Here is a 16,866-nt window from a genome sequence, read left to right as displayed (position 1 = left end):
CGCCTTTACAATACATACTGTATGTATACAGCATTTTGTTCAATGATAACATTTGATAATAAAAAGTATATAAAGAAAATAACCAACAAAATATGCTGAGAGCATCTGATTAAGATTATCAGGAAGTGTTTTTATTAATGATTGGTACTGTACTGAAAATAGTTCATAGACTGAAAATGGGAAAAAACTACAGACAAACTCACATTGCAGGTAATATAACACGTCTGTCTCTTTGTTAAGTTATATCTGATTGTTTGAAATATATTTAAAGAAGGTATGCTCAGGCCTCTAAAATAGCATTAGTCCTCTCTTATGAGTCATCACAGAAACAGATAGACAGAATAGAAATACGTTTCCATACTCTCTATTTATCTGTCTGTTTCCCAAGAGTTCAATTAAAAAAGAATAAGAAACTCCTCTAAGATTTCAGGAAATGCCAGGGATTGTAGAGATAAAGAAAGTGTGTTTAAGGGTCAATTGGTTCTTTCTCAGTCATTTAAACTGAGAAGCAATGAAAAATGGTTACCATAGCAAAATAGTGAGAAATTGCATTGACATCCTAACAACATTTTAACAAGTATTCCCTTGCTAATAATGTTAAATGTAGTACCAGGATTTGGATTTATTTGAACAGCTTTAACTATGCCAGATATAGGGCTGTATTAAGTGTATCACTCTTTCACAACTTCTGTTCATTTATTCTATTGATGTGCTCATCCTTCAATTTATATTTCTGTCTGGTTCATTCTTCTTAGTAATACATCTTCCTGCGAACCCATTGAAATGGTAACTCAAGCCTATCTTTGGTCATTATCCATTATAACCCCAATTTTAGAACACCAATAGGCAACACAGAGATAAAATTGCTCCAGTAGCTACGATCAAAGACAAAAGGATTGGCCCCCATGCTTGGGTTATACTAAATGATAACATGCACTGCAGTTATATTCTATATATAACTGCATTATATTCGAGATTATATTCTTATTTTTATTTTATTTTTTACTTTATCTTATTTTAATTATAATGAAAAATACAGAATAATAATAAAGCTAGGGTTTACTGACATAGTCATATAAAGATCAGTTTGACATCATTCAGTGTTTGCATTTGGGTTCCAGTGTTCTTGTAAATTAAAAAAAAACGTATTGTAACTTTGTAGCTTTTGCTGCCAATTTAGTTTCCAAAAATGTAAATGAAGCCATTTGGAATTTGAAAAAGATAGTCAAAAGGTAGAGTAAAATACTCAATTTTAGTCTTATATTACAAATTAGATATAGGTGGTGGAACAGTGGAGCAATGGGTAGTATTGCTACATCATAGCGCAGCCCCGCATTTAATTCCTGGGGTGCTATCTGTGTGGAGAACTCATGTTCTCCCTGTGTTCACATGAGTTTCCTCTGGGTTCTCCTATTTCCTCCCACAGTCCAAAGACATACTGGAGGATTCTGGGAAAATTGGCAGTATGTGTTTGTGTCTGTGTGTGTCCTGCGATGGATGCACCTGTTGCTTGCTGGGATAGGGTCTGGCTCCCCCACAACCTTGTATTGGATAAAGCAGTTAGAACATGAATGGATGGAATAAAAAAGATTTAACCAAAATTGCTCTTAATATTTTTCTTTTATAAAATATAGGATCTAAAATTAGATGAAATTTGCTGAAAGATAAGATTAAAATCAACAACCAAATTTTTTTAAAGGAAAACCTGAATTCCATGTCTTACAGTGAGTGGGGTGGGTACCTGATTATCTTATTATCCTACAGACACTTTCATGCACTGCATGTAGCATAGTGTTGCGTCTATGATAAGGGCTCTCCCTGAGTCCTGCCGAAATTCAGTCCTGGTTTCTTGCAGACTCCAAGTATAGGCAGCGCCACTTCCCAGACAACAGATAAATCTGCCACAGCAGAAGACCAGGTCCTCTACCACAGTATTCTACACTGCACCAGTAACTACTCCACCCCTGCTAGAATTCAATCACAGTAATCAATGGGCTCAGAGTCTCACAGTGCCATTTTCCAGACAGCACATAATTCTGATGCTCTACCTAAGGTCGGGTCCTCGGCCATGACAGAATTTGACAATGTCTAGATTTCAGGGGAGAGTAACATCACCTCTGTTACACTCTCAGTGCAATAACCCTTGTTAATTTTTTACTCTGAAAGTAATAATGCTAGGTGGTGTGTTAAATTCTTGCTTAACTGATATTGTTGCTTAATTGCTATGAGCCAGTGTTGCAAAACAACATGAGGGATCCAAGCGGTCCCATAATTTTTGAATGAAGATGCATTCTTGACCTTCATCTTAACCACAGAGTTTTCTTTATTCACCCTTTGCCAGCAAAAGCCCAATCATATCATGTGAATAACTGACAGATTGGTTTGACTTTTGGATAACAGATCAAAAATCAAACCAATCTGTAAGAAGAATAGGCTGTGTTAAGAGATGGAAAGGAAATTTAGTATATGGATAGCTGAAAAGAAAGAGTAATAAAACATCCAAGATACGGTATGTACAGCTAGACATTAAAAATGCAACAAATTCTATTGGTTTCAATTGTAATTTGTTGCATTTTTTAATGCCTCTCAGTTTATTTTATTATTGTTAAACATAGCACATAGCATTGAATTGGAATAATGCCTTAGGTTTTTTAACTCTAATTATTTAACAAAAGTTTAAGGCTAAAGTTCTACAATAATTTCTCTTAGTGTAGTAGCATCCTTAAAATACTCTTTCAAACGACTCAGGGGGTTTTATGGAGTTACAATCGATGGTTATGTAATAATAGGAGATTGGAGGAAAGTCACATGAGCTTAATGAGATGGATTTTCAAGAAACTTTTCCAATGAAAGTGCTTAATTTAGGAATTTCATGGATTAATGTATGTTCCCTGATAACTGATGCTACTTGCAATGATTTGGAACAACACTAATTGTACAGTAAATGCTACTGGCTAGATTCATCCAGTTTCCACATTACAGCCTCTGTGCTGCCTCTGTAGATGTCATTTAAATGTTGCTATTGCATTGCAAAAGCTTGATAGCAATAAGTTTAAACAAGTTTCATAGTGACAAGTCATCAGTTTGCTATTTAAAACCAATGTGACAAGCTTCCGGTGGAACAAACAGAAAGTACAAGTACAGAAACAAGTAAAAGTGACAAAGTTGTGGACATAAGGGAATTATTATTACTGCTGCTGCATAGAGGAAATGGATCAAAGAAATTAATGATGACCTTATTTATTAAATCATTTCTACATACAGTGTTTTGAGTTTGATGCCATTATTATTGTTGATGCATATGCAAATGTTTGCTGAGTTAAAGGGCTTATCTATTCTTTATTATTGAATCAGACTGTGCAAGTGAGAATAATTCCAACTTTATTTTTCTCTTAGTAGGACAAAGTAGCAGAAAACATACTGATTATGCCATCTTTTCCTACAGATTGCTAGAGGCTCTTCCTCCATCTTTATGCCTTATACTAAAAATTGTACTTTCGAACTAGCTACAGACATTCTTATTTTTGAATTTGTTATAAAGTGTGACTATAATAAATGCATTGTCTATTTTAGGGTTTTAAAGACAATGTATATCGGCAAAGGAGAAAATATTTTGTGGATGTTGCCATGAACTACAAATAGTAAGTATAACATATATTCTTTTTCTCTGTGAGATTTGATGGTTTGCTACACTCTTTCAATATATAAACCTTTCCTCTTTCTTTTGTTAAGAAAAAATATTGTTCCATCACTCCACTGCAAACAACAATAGCTTGTGAATAACATCTACAAGCTATGTTATCACTAGAGAAAAGATTAGCAATGGGCTTTGTTTTTTTTTCTGAGGAGTTAATCACTTTGTCCTGATTGGGAAAAGTAACAACATAATTATAATCAACACCTGCTGAGATCTCATTCTTAAAAGAAAAATAAAAAGCAAAGCGGGTCTCAGAAACCAGTGTCTGCAATTACATATAGGATTTACAAGAGCTCTAGCACACCATCTCAGTACCTGCTGGTACTTGCTTGACAGGTTTAATACACTTTAAAAATCAGCAAATTTAATTTGGCCATAATTCTAAACTGTGTAATGTGAACTCCAAGTTCTGAAAAAAATAGAAATCACCACAAACTTGGATAATTCTCAGAGAATTTCCAAGCTAACCACTTTTTTACCCATCTAAAGTATATGTGTTATATCAAACAAAGGGTGGTAGCACTTTATTTAAGTGGATGAAAATAGCATTTTATAACTGAAAACTAAACACCACTGTCAACACTGAATACTAATAAAACAATTGGAAATGATAATTTTCGCATTTCTGTTAAAACCTGTACTATTAAACATTAGTACTGTAAGTGTCACTTAACACCTAATTATGCACAAGGTTGTAATGCTCTCTTCATGTTTTACGGATTATGAGTACTTTATATTGTACATGGATCTGCACTCACTTTTACTGAAGTGAGTATGAATGACTGAAATAAATTTCTAGGCAACAGTTTCTCTTAGGGTTAACCACTAAGGCATATATTATTACTTATTTTTTAAAACACAGCTTGTTGATTGCTAGTATAATACTTTTATGTCTAATACATACAGTACTTTATTGGTGAAACATACAGGATATATATTATGCATTACTGGTATTAAATTTGGCCTTTGTGCTCCTAGTGCAAGCACAAAAGATAACAGCTCATTAACCAAGTAATACAGACTTTGATGATCACACTTTTAGTGTTCTCTGACAATAAAGGTTGATTATTTTGGCTTTGTAACTGAGTGCTTTTTGTACTTTCAGTCATTTATTTAATTGCACATCTGCTGTTACTCTGTTTTGTTAATTCCCTGTTTTTTTTTACTGTTCTGACTTGTTTACGGAATTTAAGCAATTTTACACTTTGTCATAAATGTAATCACTATACCTTTCATAAACAACCATATATTGTGAGTGTGCTTCATAATGCTGGTACAGTATATACAGTATTTATCATTGGTTGATTCAGTACTGAAAAGCAAAAGGAAAGAAGAAACAATATTCTGGATGGGGGAACCTTGTCCTGGTGTGTGGGGCGAGAGAGCAACAATATGATGATAAGGAGAATGAAAGAACAGGTACAGAGATATGAGAAGGGTCCTAAGAGAAGGTTTCTGGGAGATGCCAGAGCAAGTGAAAGAGGCAAAAATACAGGAATGGATGACAATATTTTTAAAGCAATCTGTTGATCACGGAGAGTTGAGGAAAGGGGTTGGCCTAGTTTATGGATCATTTTGGCTTCTTCTTTCTTGCACTCCAAAAAAAAAAAAAAAGCCATTCTGTTCGTGTCCAGGTGCTCAATCAGAATTTCCAGATCTTTTAAGTTCAAGTTTGAGTTTATTTGTCAGTCCAGCCATATACAAGTATACAGAGGAGCGAGATATCGTTCTCCAGGTCTACGGTGCGAATACGGACAGACACTGACAAGACAATGATATAAACAATGTAGACATAGACATTTCTGACAGGGTACAGGGTTACAGTACATAAAGTGCAATGTGCATAGTGCAATTTACTTTACAGGATTGTGCAAAGAACACATCAGACAGTATGCCTGACATTAGGCAAAAAATAACTAAGTTTCCAGATTTGGAGTAAGTGCAGCAGGTACCAGGGTGTTGAGGAGCCTGACAGCCTGTGGGAAAAAAAGCTGTTACAGAGTCTGGGGGAGCTGGCCCGTATACTACGATACCTTTTATCAGATGGTAGGAGGGCAAGAGGTTGCAGGAGGGGTAGGAGGGATCGTCCACAGAACTGGAGGGTTTGTGTGTGCAGCGTTTGTTGTAGATGTCCTGAATGGACGGAAGGGAGGCTCCAATGATGTTTCCTGCTGTATTGACAATTCGTTGCAGGGACTTGCGTCTGAGTTCAAGGGTCTGAGACCTTACAATTCCCAAACCAAACAATGATGCAGTTGGTTAAGATGGTCTCGATGGTACCTCTATAGAATGTGGATAGTATTGGGGAGGTTAAGTTTGCCCTTTTCAGTCGCTGCAGGAAGTGGAGCCGTTGTTGTGCTTTTTTAGATAGGGAGGTGGTGTTGATGGTCCACGTGAGGCCATCTGTGATATGCACACCAAGAAACTTAATACTTCCAGCTGTCTCCACAGGGGAGCCGTTGATGTGCAGTGGGGAGTGATCAGTGCGGGCCATCCTGAAGTCAGTTATCATCTCTTTTGTCTTATCTACAGTCAAAGACAGATTGTTGTTGAAGAACCAGTCCGCTAGTTGCGCCACCTCCTCTCTGTATGGTGCGTCATAGTTGTTACTAATGAGGCCCACCACTGTCGTGTCGTGCCATTTAAAGAAATATTGCTCCCTACTGATATACTGTACGCTGATCTATTTTTTAGGACTGCTATATATGTTTAAAGATGGGGAAAAATGCCAGTTTTGCAATACTGTGCCTCTTTTTCTTTTTCCTTTCCAGTCTAACAATCCAGGCTTGAATGAACCTTTCAGCTAAAGATGGCTAATTTATTTTTCTCATTGTCTTAATATTTTGAAAGACAGATGAGTGAAAGGAAGACAAATTACAAGGCTACACTCACTAGAAACGGAGGGTTTGGTATCCCTGCTTCCTCAACAATAGTTCTTCTCATAATCTGAAAGAGAGTTTTTCTTGATGATAGCTTGTACTTTGCCAGTCAATGGCATCGTTGGTGCCAATCATAATTATGATGTATTGTATCAATGTGAAGAGAAGTTTAACTCCAGCTGTAGTTAGTGTGTGCACAAAAATAGCCGCAATAAGTATCATTACCAGTTCTATTATCTGAAATTCTTGCATCAGGTAGAGTGCGTATAAAGGTAGTGGAGGTTGAGAAATAGCTGTGAAGCTTTTTACCAATTTAGAGATAGATGCTCGCTCTCTTTCAATACTGTGACAGCTATGAGGTGTGGTTCACTTGTTTGCTGTCATTTACAGTCATGCATGCTTTTGAAGTCACCCATCCAGAAAAAGGACAGCAATATTATTTGGCTTCCTTTCAGTGATAAACATTTACCTCTTTACATAAAATGAAAAAAGCACTGTATGCCGTGAAAATTTAACATGGCAAGTCTAGGTCCTGATAGTGCTTTGGCTTTGAATTATGATGCACATGGACACAGTGTTTGTATGCAAGGCAGAGCATTTATTAATTTTCCAATCTGAAGAGCAGACGACTCAGGCAGGGTTAGAGATGGCTGGTGAACAATGAAGACTACTGGCATGAGGCACTGGCAAAATTCAATAATGCTTTAAAATGAAGTGATCCTTGTGTAAGAAAATCATTTTGCTCCATTCAACAGAACGACAAGACTAATGAAAGATTGTATTGATCCTGTTGCTTTAGAGGACAGAAGGCCTCTGTCCTGGAGCTGCTTCAGCTGCAGTTAATTCCCTAAATAAAGATTTTGTAATCAATTGGTCAATAAATAAATGCATACCTAATTAAAACAGAATAATCAGGAGTGAGTTTTTTCCTTTGGAATACAGTTTAGTTTACCTAAACTACTACCTATAGTTTGCAGACAGAATAGATTTCAGTCAGTGTCCTGAAGCTTTAATCTAGATTTTACTCACACGTAGAATATAATTGAATAAGCCAAAAGAGGGTTTCCTTCTTTTGTGTCCTTGTTGGTGGTTGAAAAATAATAAAGCTTACAAAAGCTGAATAGAAAAAACAATATTTCTTACCCCGGACTGGGATGTGGAAATATTATAATGCTATTAAGCCTTGCTCTCAATTTATCATTCTGGTTTTGTGTACAGTATATCACTGACAATATGATCAGATTTCTTAGTGTTAGTATCCTCATTGCTAACTCACAGAACTAAAAAAAGTCCTTTATAAACTGGGGTTTTGATTTATTTTGTGCTCCCAATGGAGATAATTCCTCTTTATTGCAGAGGCTTGGTCTGTACAAGGTTATATAGGTTCAATTCTTTCAGTCTTTAAGTGTAGGAACCCACTTATACCCTGGAATGTATTTGGATGTACTTCCCTGCACTGATTTCAGAGCACCAATATATTTTTGATGTTTTTAAATTAAGTTCTTCTATCTTGGCATTTTCCATTTTGTATTCATAATAGTAATTTTTATTTTCCTACCTGCCTTTAAAACACCGCACTTTTTTAAAAATTAAATGTCATCTGCCAGGTGTTTGTCAGTCTTGAATTCTACTATTCTTTTTTGAACTGCACTTGCTGCTTCTGAAGTGTTTGCTTAACCTCCTAATTTGGTATCATCTGCAAACGAGACTAGGTTACTTACTGTACCAGAATCTAGATCATTGATTTAATTTAATAAGAGCAGTGGTCCTAGTACATATCCCTGTGGTACCCCACGATTGATTATCCCAATTTGAATACTGTGTTTACCCTTTCTCCATCCTCTTTTTTCTGTTTATTATCAACGTTTCAATCCAAACCCTTGTGTTTTCGTGAATGACTAGCACTTGCAATGTGAGAATGAATCCTTTAGGATGTATGCATTAGTAAATATTTTATAAAATATATGCTATACATCTGTTGCCTTACACACATGTAAAGCAGTAGAAAATGGTTTCAGGATATGGGTAAGGAGTGTGTATATGTCTAAAAATCCCATTTGCTTAGAGCAACACATGTAAATATTCATAAATAATGAACATATTCTTGGTCTAAATCAAGGGACACAACCTAAACTTTGCAACATACAGGCATTTATCATTTGAGAAAATAGTATTTTCCTTTATCTCCACCCTCTTTCATGCTGCATAGTTCCGTTAATTTTTTTGGGAGTGATTCATAGACCTCATGCACAAAGAGAGTAATAGCCATCCAGTGGTAAGAAAGCTACACCTTACCCCCAAAATTACACCCAATGATTCCAGCCTTACATTTAATCTTTCAAATATGTATTTCAAGTGAACGTTATGGAAAAAAAAATCTTGTGGTTTCTTTGGATGAGACAGCTGAATTTATGTGAACAATGGAATCAGAGTCTTTTGTTCTGTGTTGTCTCCATAAGGCTGTTTTGCATCTTATTCGATGATGTTCCTCTTCGAATTCTCATCTGATGGTAGAAGCAAAACAATTAGAAGAGATCACGTAGCTACAGATTTGTGCACCTCATCCCCATTAATGAAGTCTAGACAAGAATTTTAGGTCCGTTTTTCTGCAATTGTTTTAACTTGGATCATCATACATGTTACCTTTTAAATCATCTTACACTTAGAAAAGTGAGGCAGACTCTGCCTCATTTGGCACAAAATATTCAAATGGCTTCAGTGTGCTTTGTCAGACGGAAATGTGAATGGTGTGTGATGCTTAGGGGAAGCATGGAGAGGTTTCACAGTCCATGTGACAATCACTTGTGTAGCCATTTGGAATGAGAAAGTGGAATATCTCTGGACTTTGAAGGGATTTCTTTTGCCAAGAGAACAAGTGTGTGAAAGTGTCCTGAAGGAGATTGTTTCTTTTAAGTAAAAGGTATTTTAAGGAGTGGTTTTATTTAGTGTCTTTAGATTATGTTAAAAAATGACATTCAGATCAGCTGACTGGCAGAGCTGGAGGGTAATAATGCAGTCCACATTTGTGCTTCATGAGAGTGGAAAACATCATATTCTCACCAGAATAAACTCCGGCCGAGTTTAGAAGTTTCAGAATGTTCTGACTGATTCCCCTGGGATTATCTGTCAGGAATTGAAATCACTGAGCCATGCCAATGCCTGGGATTGTTTCTACTTAAGCAAGTACACCATTTCAGGGGTGAATCTTTTATCTCTGTTCCTCTAGTGGGCAGCCCATCCCCCGAATTGAGTACACAGAAGAAGAAGTGAAGACCTGGGGCACAGTTTTCCAGGAGCTGACAAAGTTGTATCCCACTCACGCCTGCCGGGAATACCTGAAGAATCTCCCATTGCTGACAAAGTATTGTGGATACAGGGAAGACAATATCCCTCAGCTTGAAGATGTGTCTGCTTTCTTGAAAGGTAAATTCTACCTCATTGTGGACAGCAGTGCTGAAAACAATCCTCTCTCTGGAATCAATTTCACCCCTTTCAAATTAGGTACCCTCACCACTTTAAGGCTCTGCAACCCATGACTATAAATTCAATTTGTGCGAATTCCCATATGTCAAACTGAATAAAATCATATGTTGCAATTAACAGTTCAATACATATCCTATTTCACTTCTGTCCCTTTTTGTCACTTTTGATTTTTCTGCTGCATTATTTGGCTTTAAAATGTTTTGGGTTGTACAAGGAAAGGGGCAAAGTTATCTTAAATGATCTTTTATCAAATTAACCTTTCTTGAATTACAGTAATAGACTTGTGTCATATCTCAGGTCTTAATGTTCAGAATACATAAATGACACAGAAAGAAAGAACCTCAGTCTTCATAGTAGCTTAATTTCTCGTGCCGCAGAACAGAGGAGAAAGTAAATGAATAAAAGAAAACGTGATATTTATCTGCTTTTATACATTCGCTGTTACACAGACTGATTTTATGATACAGGAAGTCACAGAAGAAAGGTCAGTGACTGATTAAACATAAAAGAACAATACAAGTTGTGATGATCTGTGTCCTTCCAACACAGATAGTCCTGTGGATGCTGTAACATCCAGGCCAGTTAATTGAAGTAAAGTGAATTACTTGAATGAGAGAAATGCTAAGCACTACAACATACAAATTAATTAAAATCATGGTCAGACACTGTAGTACAAATGTACTTGGAAATCTAGCTTTGCTTTTGTTTTATTGAACCCATATTATATAATTTCATATGGGAAGATTATGGGAAGAGAAAGGTAAAAAAAAAAACATTTGACCCTCCCATTCATCTTAAATTGCAATGCAACTATGATTTTCTTTGGTTAAAATTAAGGCACCTGTTGAGTGCACACACGGTTTTAGCTTTTTTACTTTTCTCATTTTATTTTTGCTAACTATTCTCCACTCTACCAAAATAAAACTTAATAGGGGATGGAAACAGTACCAAAAGCAAATCGTTTAACATGTTTTGATTTAAAACAGAATCTCATTCTTTTCCCATAGTGGAGACCTTTTTCGTTTTTTGTCGTCTGGCTTTTTTTTCTGGAATTACTATTTTTGTGACATCAAAAAGGTAACACACAAAATGAAAAGCATCAAACCAATCCTTCATTATAACTTGGGAAAAAAAACATTAGAATTGTTCACATATACAGTATGTATGTATGTTTTAAGACTATTTCCAAAATGTATTTTTCAAGAAAAAAAGTATTTGCAGCACCTGCAGTGTAAGTACCTTTTTTTCTAAAGTGTAGATGACTGATTTAGAGCTTTGCAGACATGATCATTATCTTTGTGCAACAATATTAATAACACTGTCAAGTATACATTGCAACACCCCTTCTCTTAGGTGTTTTCCAAGGTAATGGGAATTAGTTCCAGTGTACAGGTTGAAACCAGAGCTGTTTCTTCAAGTCTTGAAACACATTTTATTCTTTGAAATACTACAGTTCTGAAAACAAACAGAGCATTTAAGCTTGTACTCAGCGGAGAAATGGAGGGAGGCTTACAAAATGCAGTACTTACAACATAGAAGTGCTGAACTATGGTATGATGCAATTCTGGCTTCTTAGTTTTACTCCTCTAGGCATGGAAAGCTTGCTGCACAATACTGCCAGATGGCAGAAGTAGTACTGTAGGAATGAATGTTTCAGGGATCAAACTAATCTCTGTGAAATAATTAGATTTTGTTCTTATACTGTAAACCATACTATCTTTAAACTGCTATGTATGTGTGTGGCATAGCTAGCATGTCATCAATTTAATCTTGCCCTGTTTTCTAAATAATGAACTCAGAGTAAGAACATATCTTACTACTAATAAGAACAAGATCTGTTGAAGATATGTAAGAATGCTAACCACTGCGGCACAGTCATCATTGCTGCCTCACAGTGTTGGGGCCCAGGGTTCAATTCCTGGGGTGCTATTAGTGTGGAATGTTCTCCCTGTGTTTGTGTGGGTTTTCTCCCACTGCCCAAACTCATACCAGTAGGTTAATTGGCTTGTGGGAAAATTGGCCCTGGTTTGAGTCTCTGTGTGCCCTGTGATGGACTGCTGTCCCATCCAAGGTGTATCCTGCCTTACTCCTGTTGCTTGGTGGGATAGGCTCCTGCTTCACTGCAACTCTGTATTGGATAAAGCAGTTAGAAAATGGATGGATGTTCTTTATACTGTATATACCAATGATCCTGGTGAGCCTAACATCTGCTTGTTTTTGTTCCAGCCGAGTCTTCAGTTACACAATCAAACACTTCATTGACTTAATAAATAAAAACTTAAAATATTGATTTAAACTGTTGGTTCCCATCTCTTAAACATTTTAGAGCCTTACCTGTTGCATTTTTTTTGCATTGTAAATGAAAGAAAATCCCAATCTTGTGACTAGAAATTAAATGTAAATATTAAACTGAAACGACTTATTAAATCAAGTAAAGCTGCAGTTATCTAATGAAGGTGGGATGGAATGAAAACCAGCAGGTGTGGGTCACCAGGACCAGGACTGGGAACCACTGTTTAAACAAATCCCAGCTTCTTGTGCCAACTGTCACAACAAGAAACACCTATACTTTAATCACCTCCCAAAAGGTTTGAAAATGATTTTTATATCCCTTCAATGTGGTGTGGCAAATAGAATCAGTCCTTCACAGGAAGCCTTGCAGAGTGACCTTAGTCAAAAACTAAACGCACACTACAAGCGTCTGTATAATTACTACACACTGATTCCCATCTACCTCTATCAAAATATCCAACTTAAGTCAGAGCATACAGTATATTGTACTTTGATGTTACAAGTAATTGAGTAATTCCAATTTTACATACAAGAATGTTCAGTGAACATGTTAATAATTCACAAGGTCTTTTTGCTGCAGCAGAATTTAGAAGCAAATTTTAACCTATTTTAAAAATTATATTATCAAGTACCTTGCTTTTTACAGCACTAATGATCCTCCTTATTCCCCGTTGTCTTTTTTGCCATTTAGAACTTAGATTTTCGAATGATTTTTAAGTTTGGAATTTCCAAACCTGTCAGGTATTGTATGAATACAAAGTCATTCCCAGCCTCAGGCTAAATCCATTGTATTAGTAAAGTGTCTTCCAACAGATGTGCAAAATGCTGAAATAAAACAGTGCATTGCCAATGAAAAGGTCTCAGAATTTAATCTGATAACAGCATGTAATCACATTGTCCTTATATTTGGAACAGGCATTGATTAATATTGATCAAAACATCTGGTGTGCTGCAGACCAAAACCGTTGTCATCACCAACAAACAACAACAAGTCCAGCTTCGACTCTGTCTGCATTCAATTCCATAATAAATGTATTAATATTAAATTCACACTGTACAATTGTTTCTTAGTAAATACAGCAACCTTTGGTTTTTAACAAGTTTGGTTATCAAAGGTGAATGATGACAGCCTGGACTGAAGTAAACTTCGCAGGAATGTGTTTACAAATAGAAGAGTAATATTCACGTCAAGTAATTTAGTTTAAGGTTTCACAATTTGTTGTATTATTCAGTTTGATTTAAATTAGAATTTTCAGCAACAATAATCATAACATCATTATAATCATCATCATCATCAGTAGATCAGTATCATCAGTACAAGTATTATTTTTATATTGGCCAAGAGTGATCATATGTTTTCTTTCCTAAATCTCATAGTAGAAAAGCTAATTTTTTTAATTAACTGTTAGTATTTACTGGATTACTGCACTACTGATAAAGGACTAACATTAAAAATGTGTGAATTTAATTAGGTTTGTTATTTAAATTGAAAAAAAAAATCTGATATTTTATTCTGTCTGTGAATTTTAGAACAACCAGAGAGAATTATTTACACAAAAATAAGAATGATCTAGGTAAATCTTTTCTTCAAATCAGTCTGGCATGCATAACGAGGACTAATGGAGTTATGGTATAGTCAAGAGACAGACCTCTTCTCTAGCACACTGAGTTGTGCTGTCTTGACCTAATACTAAGCAGTGGCAGCCCCAGCCACCCCCTCACCTCGGCCTGCATGCAGCCCAGCACTCCTCTCCCCTGGTTGCTCTCATGACCTTCTCCAGCTGTGCATCCGCACTCTCTCCCTCCCTTTCTCTCTGCCTCAGTCTCTTACCTCCGGCTTTAACCAGAGCTCCATCTGTCATCAGGCAGCTTTGCACCAGATACATGCTTGTTAGAGTTCTTACCCAGTGCTGAGTGATTTCAATGATTATTTATAAACCAGGCATACAGATATTGAATGGCATACTGAAGACACTGTTGGAATATTATTTTTATCTTAAACTTGATCAGGGGTTGCTATTCTAAGTTTCAAGCACACATGTTCTATGGGGTTGTTTAACTGTTTTTGCTATATCCCTTGTAAAGGAGGCCTTGTTTTAATAAGCTTATTAATTAATTTAAAAAATGTCTTTAGTTTGTAGTTGATTGTCTGAACAATCTTAAATATGAGAATTAGAAAGGCAGATTGGGTAAGGTAAATTGCAATTTCTCCTTCCTTCCATTAACTCTCCTTGCTTTCAGTTGCCAAGACAATATTATGTTCCAAAAAAGAATATTTCGTTGCCACTGGTGGCCTATTTATTTTGCTGATGTAGTGTTAAAAGGGAATGCAAAGAGTATGGAGCATCAGACAGTACCAAGGCAATACAAAATCTAAATACATTCTGAGAGACAACATGCCTTCCTCATAGTAGTTTTCTGGTGTGCTCTTCATGGTTTGTGCTACATTACTAGCTTCATTTAATTTCATTTGGTCAGAGACAGAGAGATGCATGATATTAACACTTTGGATTTTGTCCGGAAAAAAGAAAGCATTCAAATCTCTCACTTTGCACTTTTCAGGAAATCCCCTCTGTGACACTTCACACTGATGTTTCAACTATTACCTGGGCTTTGAAGACAAAGTGAAAACAGAACAGAATGGGTGTGTGTGTGGGAGAAGGGTGTCAGCTTTTAATTAATCTCTGTTATTCCTGACAGTACTGAAGACTATCATCTACTGCACTGGAAACTGCTGACTTGTGTGAATACTTCTCCTGACATCTGTAAATACACATAAAGCAAAGAATGAACATTTAAAAATGCAGTGGGGAGCAGATGTCCAGCTTTCTGAAACATACAAAATGCAAATAAGTGGTCGGACCTTTATGAGTGGAGCATTTCATTTCGATCATGTGTAATGAGAGACTCTTCCACTGCCTTTTCAGAAAGATCTGGCTTTACTGTGCGGCCCGTTGCTGGATATCTGTCCCCCCGAGATTTTCTCGCAGGGCTGGCGTATCGAGTGTTCAACTGCACCCAGTACATCCGCCACAGCACAGACCCACTCTACACTCCCGAGCCGTAAGTGTCTTGTGTTGCATGGTTGCCATTTGTCACCAGTAAGCAGAATAAGGATTGGGCCTCATGCGTAACTAAATCATTTACTTCCAGTGGGGGAAAGTAAGACTCTGATATGTTTGTTGTTATTGCAAATTTGATAAATTTGGTATGAGGGTAGTAACGTGATTCACATTTTCTTCTCGAAATTGAGGTATTTTTAATGTGCACATTTTCACTTTTGCCGATGACATGAGCAGAGCTTCAAACGGCATTTTTTTTATTCTGAATGCTTATTTCTTTTTTTTTAAATTTTGAATTATACAAGACCTGTAACTAGCCTTAAACTGTAGAGTTACTGTAAAGGGGAACTGGAAAGCTGTTTTCATATTTCGGGGTACAAAAGATTCAGCATTGATGAGTGCATTTCAAACCACAACAAAAGTCAAATGTGCACAGTAATGTGTAAAACCTCCAATTTACATCACAAAATAGATTACATTTCCAGGTATGCTCAGCACCATATTCTGTGATTCAGAACATGAAGCAACAAAACTTCCAGTAAGGTAAACCAGACCTATTACATTGTAAACAAGCAGGCTTGTTAATACATCTCTTTGAATCCAATATACATATTGCTGTCAACTTCAAGACAGTTTTGCTGACAAATGCTACCTAATTGTCACTAGTTCATGTTGGAACATTTCTGCAGTGAAATGTCTGCTGTACATATTCACTCGTATGTCTCATTGCATTAGTCATTATAGTGACAAGTAACCAGGAAGGGCTTCTTCACATTGCTGTTTGTGCCCATGGTGAGCCCAGTGCTTTGCAAACAAAATGGAGACCATCATTTACTTTCACAAAGTTCATGATTTTGTGTTTCATTCAAAAATTGTACAATTCTGTGAATTTATTTTGTTACTGACATTTAACAACTGGCCCGAGAAATTGTGACTGCAGTTCATCTTTTATAAGAAAGTGAGGGGTATTTTAGTCACAGATGCACTCTTTGGCTTCATTTGGAGTCTTGCTGTATTTGCAGGGATATAATTAATTCCAATGTGTACAATATAATGAATTAAAGCAATATTGCACTATCTTCTCAATATTTATTGAATAAGTTTCCTTAAAAAAAACAGGTGTATTAGATTTTTTATCAGTTAACTACTAATGACCAAATGGGGCAAGATGGGCCAATGGTCTCATTACATTTGGAACCTTTCTTAAATCTTATGCTCTTATGAATCTGTTCCTCTTCTACTGGAACACCATTTCATCTGAGTGTTCCTGGATATACAGTACATTGAGTGTCCTTTCTGCCTTAGTGACACCTGAAGCTCAGTCTAAAGTAGCCACAGTCTTCACACCAGAAAGCCTAATCTCAAACTGTGTAAAGTATTACACTGCACGCTGCTTAGGCTTTAGTACTTTTTAACTATCTGAACAATGAGCTGGCTGCTGGCACTGACTGCC

At 36.4% G+C, this 16,866-nt stretch overlaps 1 protein-coding gene across 1 annotated transcript in view; it reads left to right on the top strand.

Moving 5' to 3' along the window:
* Window positions 1-16,866, top strand: part of tph2 (tryptophan hydroxylase 2 (tryptophan 5-monooxygenase)) — a 50,359-nt gene that overhangs the window by 15,250 nt on the left and 18,243 nt on the right. The window contains exons 5-7 of the mRNA XM_088644541.1: window positions 3,574-3,641; window positions 9,803-9,999; window positions 15,279-15,414. Coding sequence (XP_088500667.1) covers window positions 3,574-3,641; window positions 9,803-9,999; window positions 15,279-15,414 — 401 coding nt within the window. The remainder of the gene's footprint in view (window positions 1-3,573; window positions 3,642-9,802; window positions 10,000-15,278; window positions 15,415-16,866) is intronic.

Source organism: Lepisosteus platostomus, chromosome 9 (genome assembly GCF_059453375.1).
Source record: "Lepisosteus platostomus isolate fLepPlt1 chromosome 9, fLepPlt1.hap1, whole genome shotgun sequence".
Classification (NCBI taxonomy): domain Eukaryota; kingdom Metazoa; phylum Chordata; class Actinopteri; order Semionotiformes; family Lepisosteidae; genus Lepisosteus; species Lepisosteus platostomus.
This window is presented reverse-complemented; position numbering and strand designations above follow the sequence as displayed.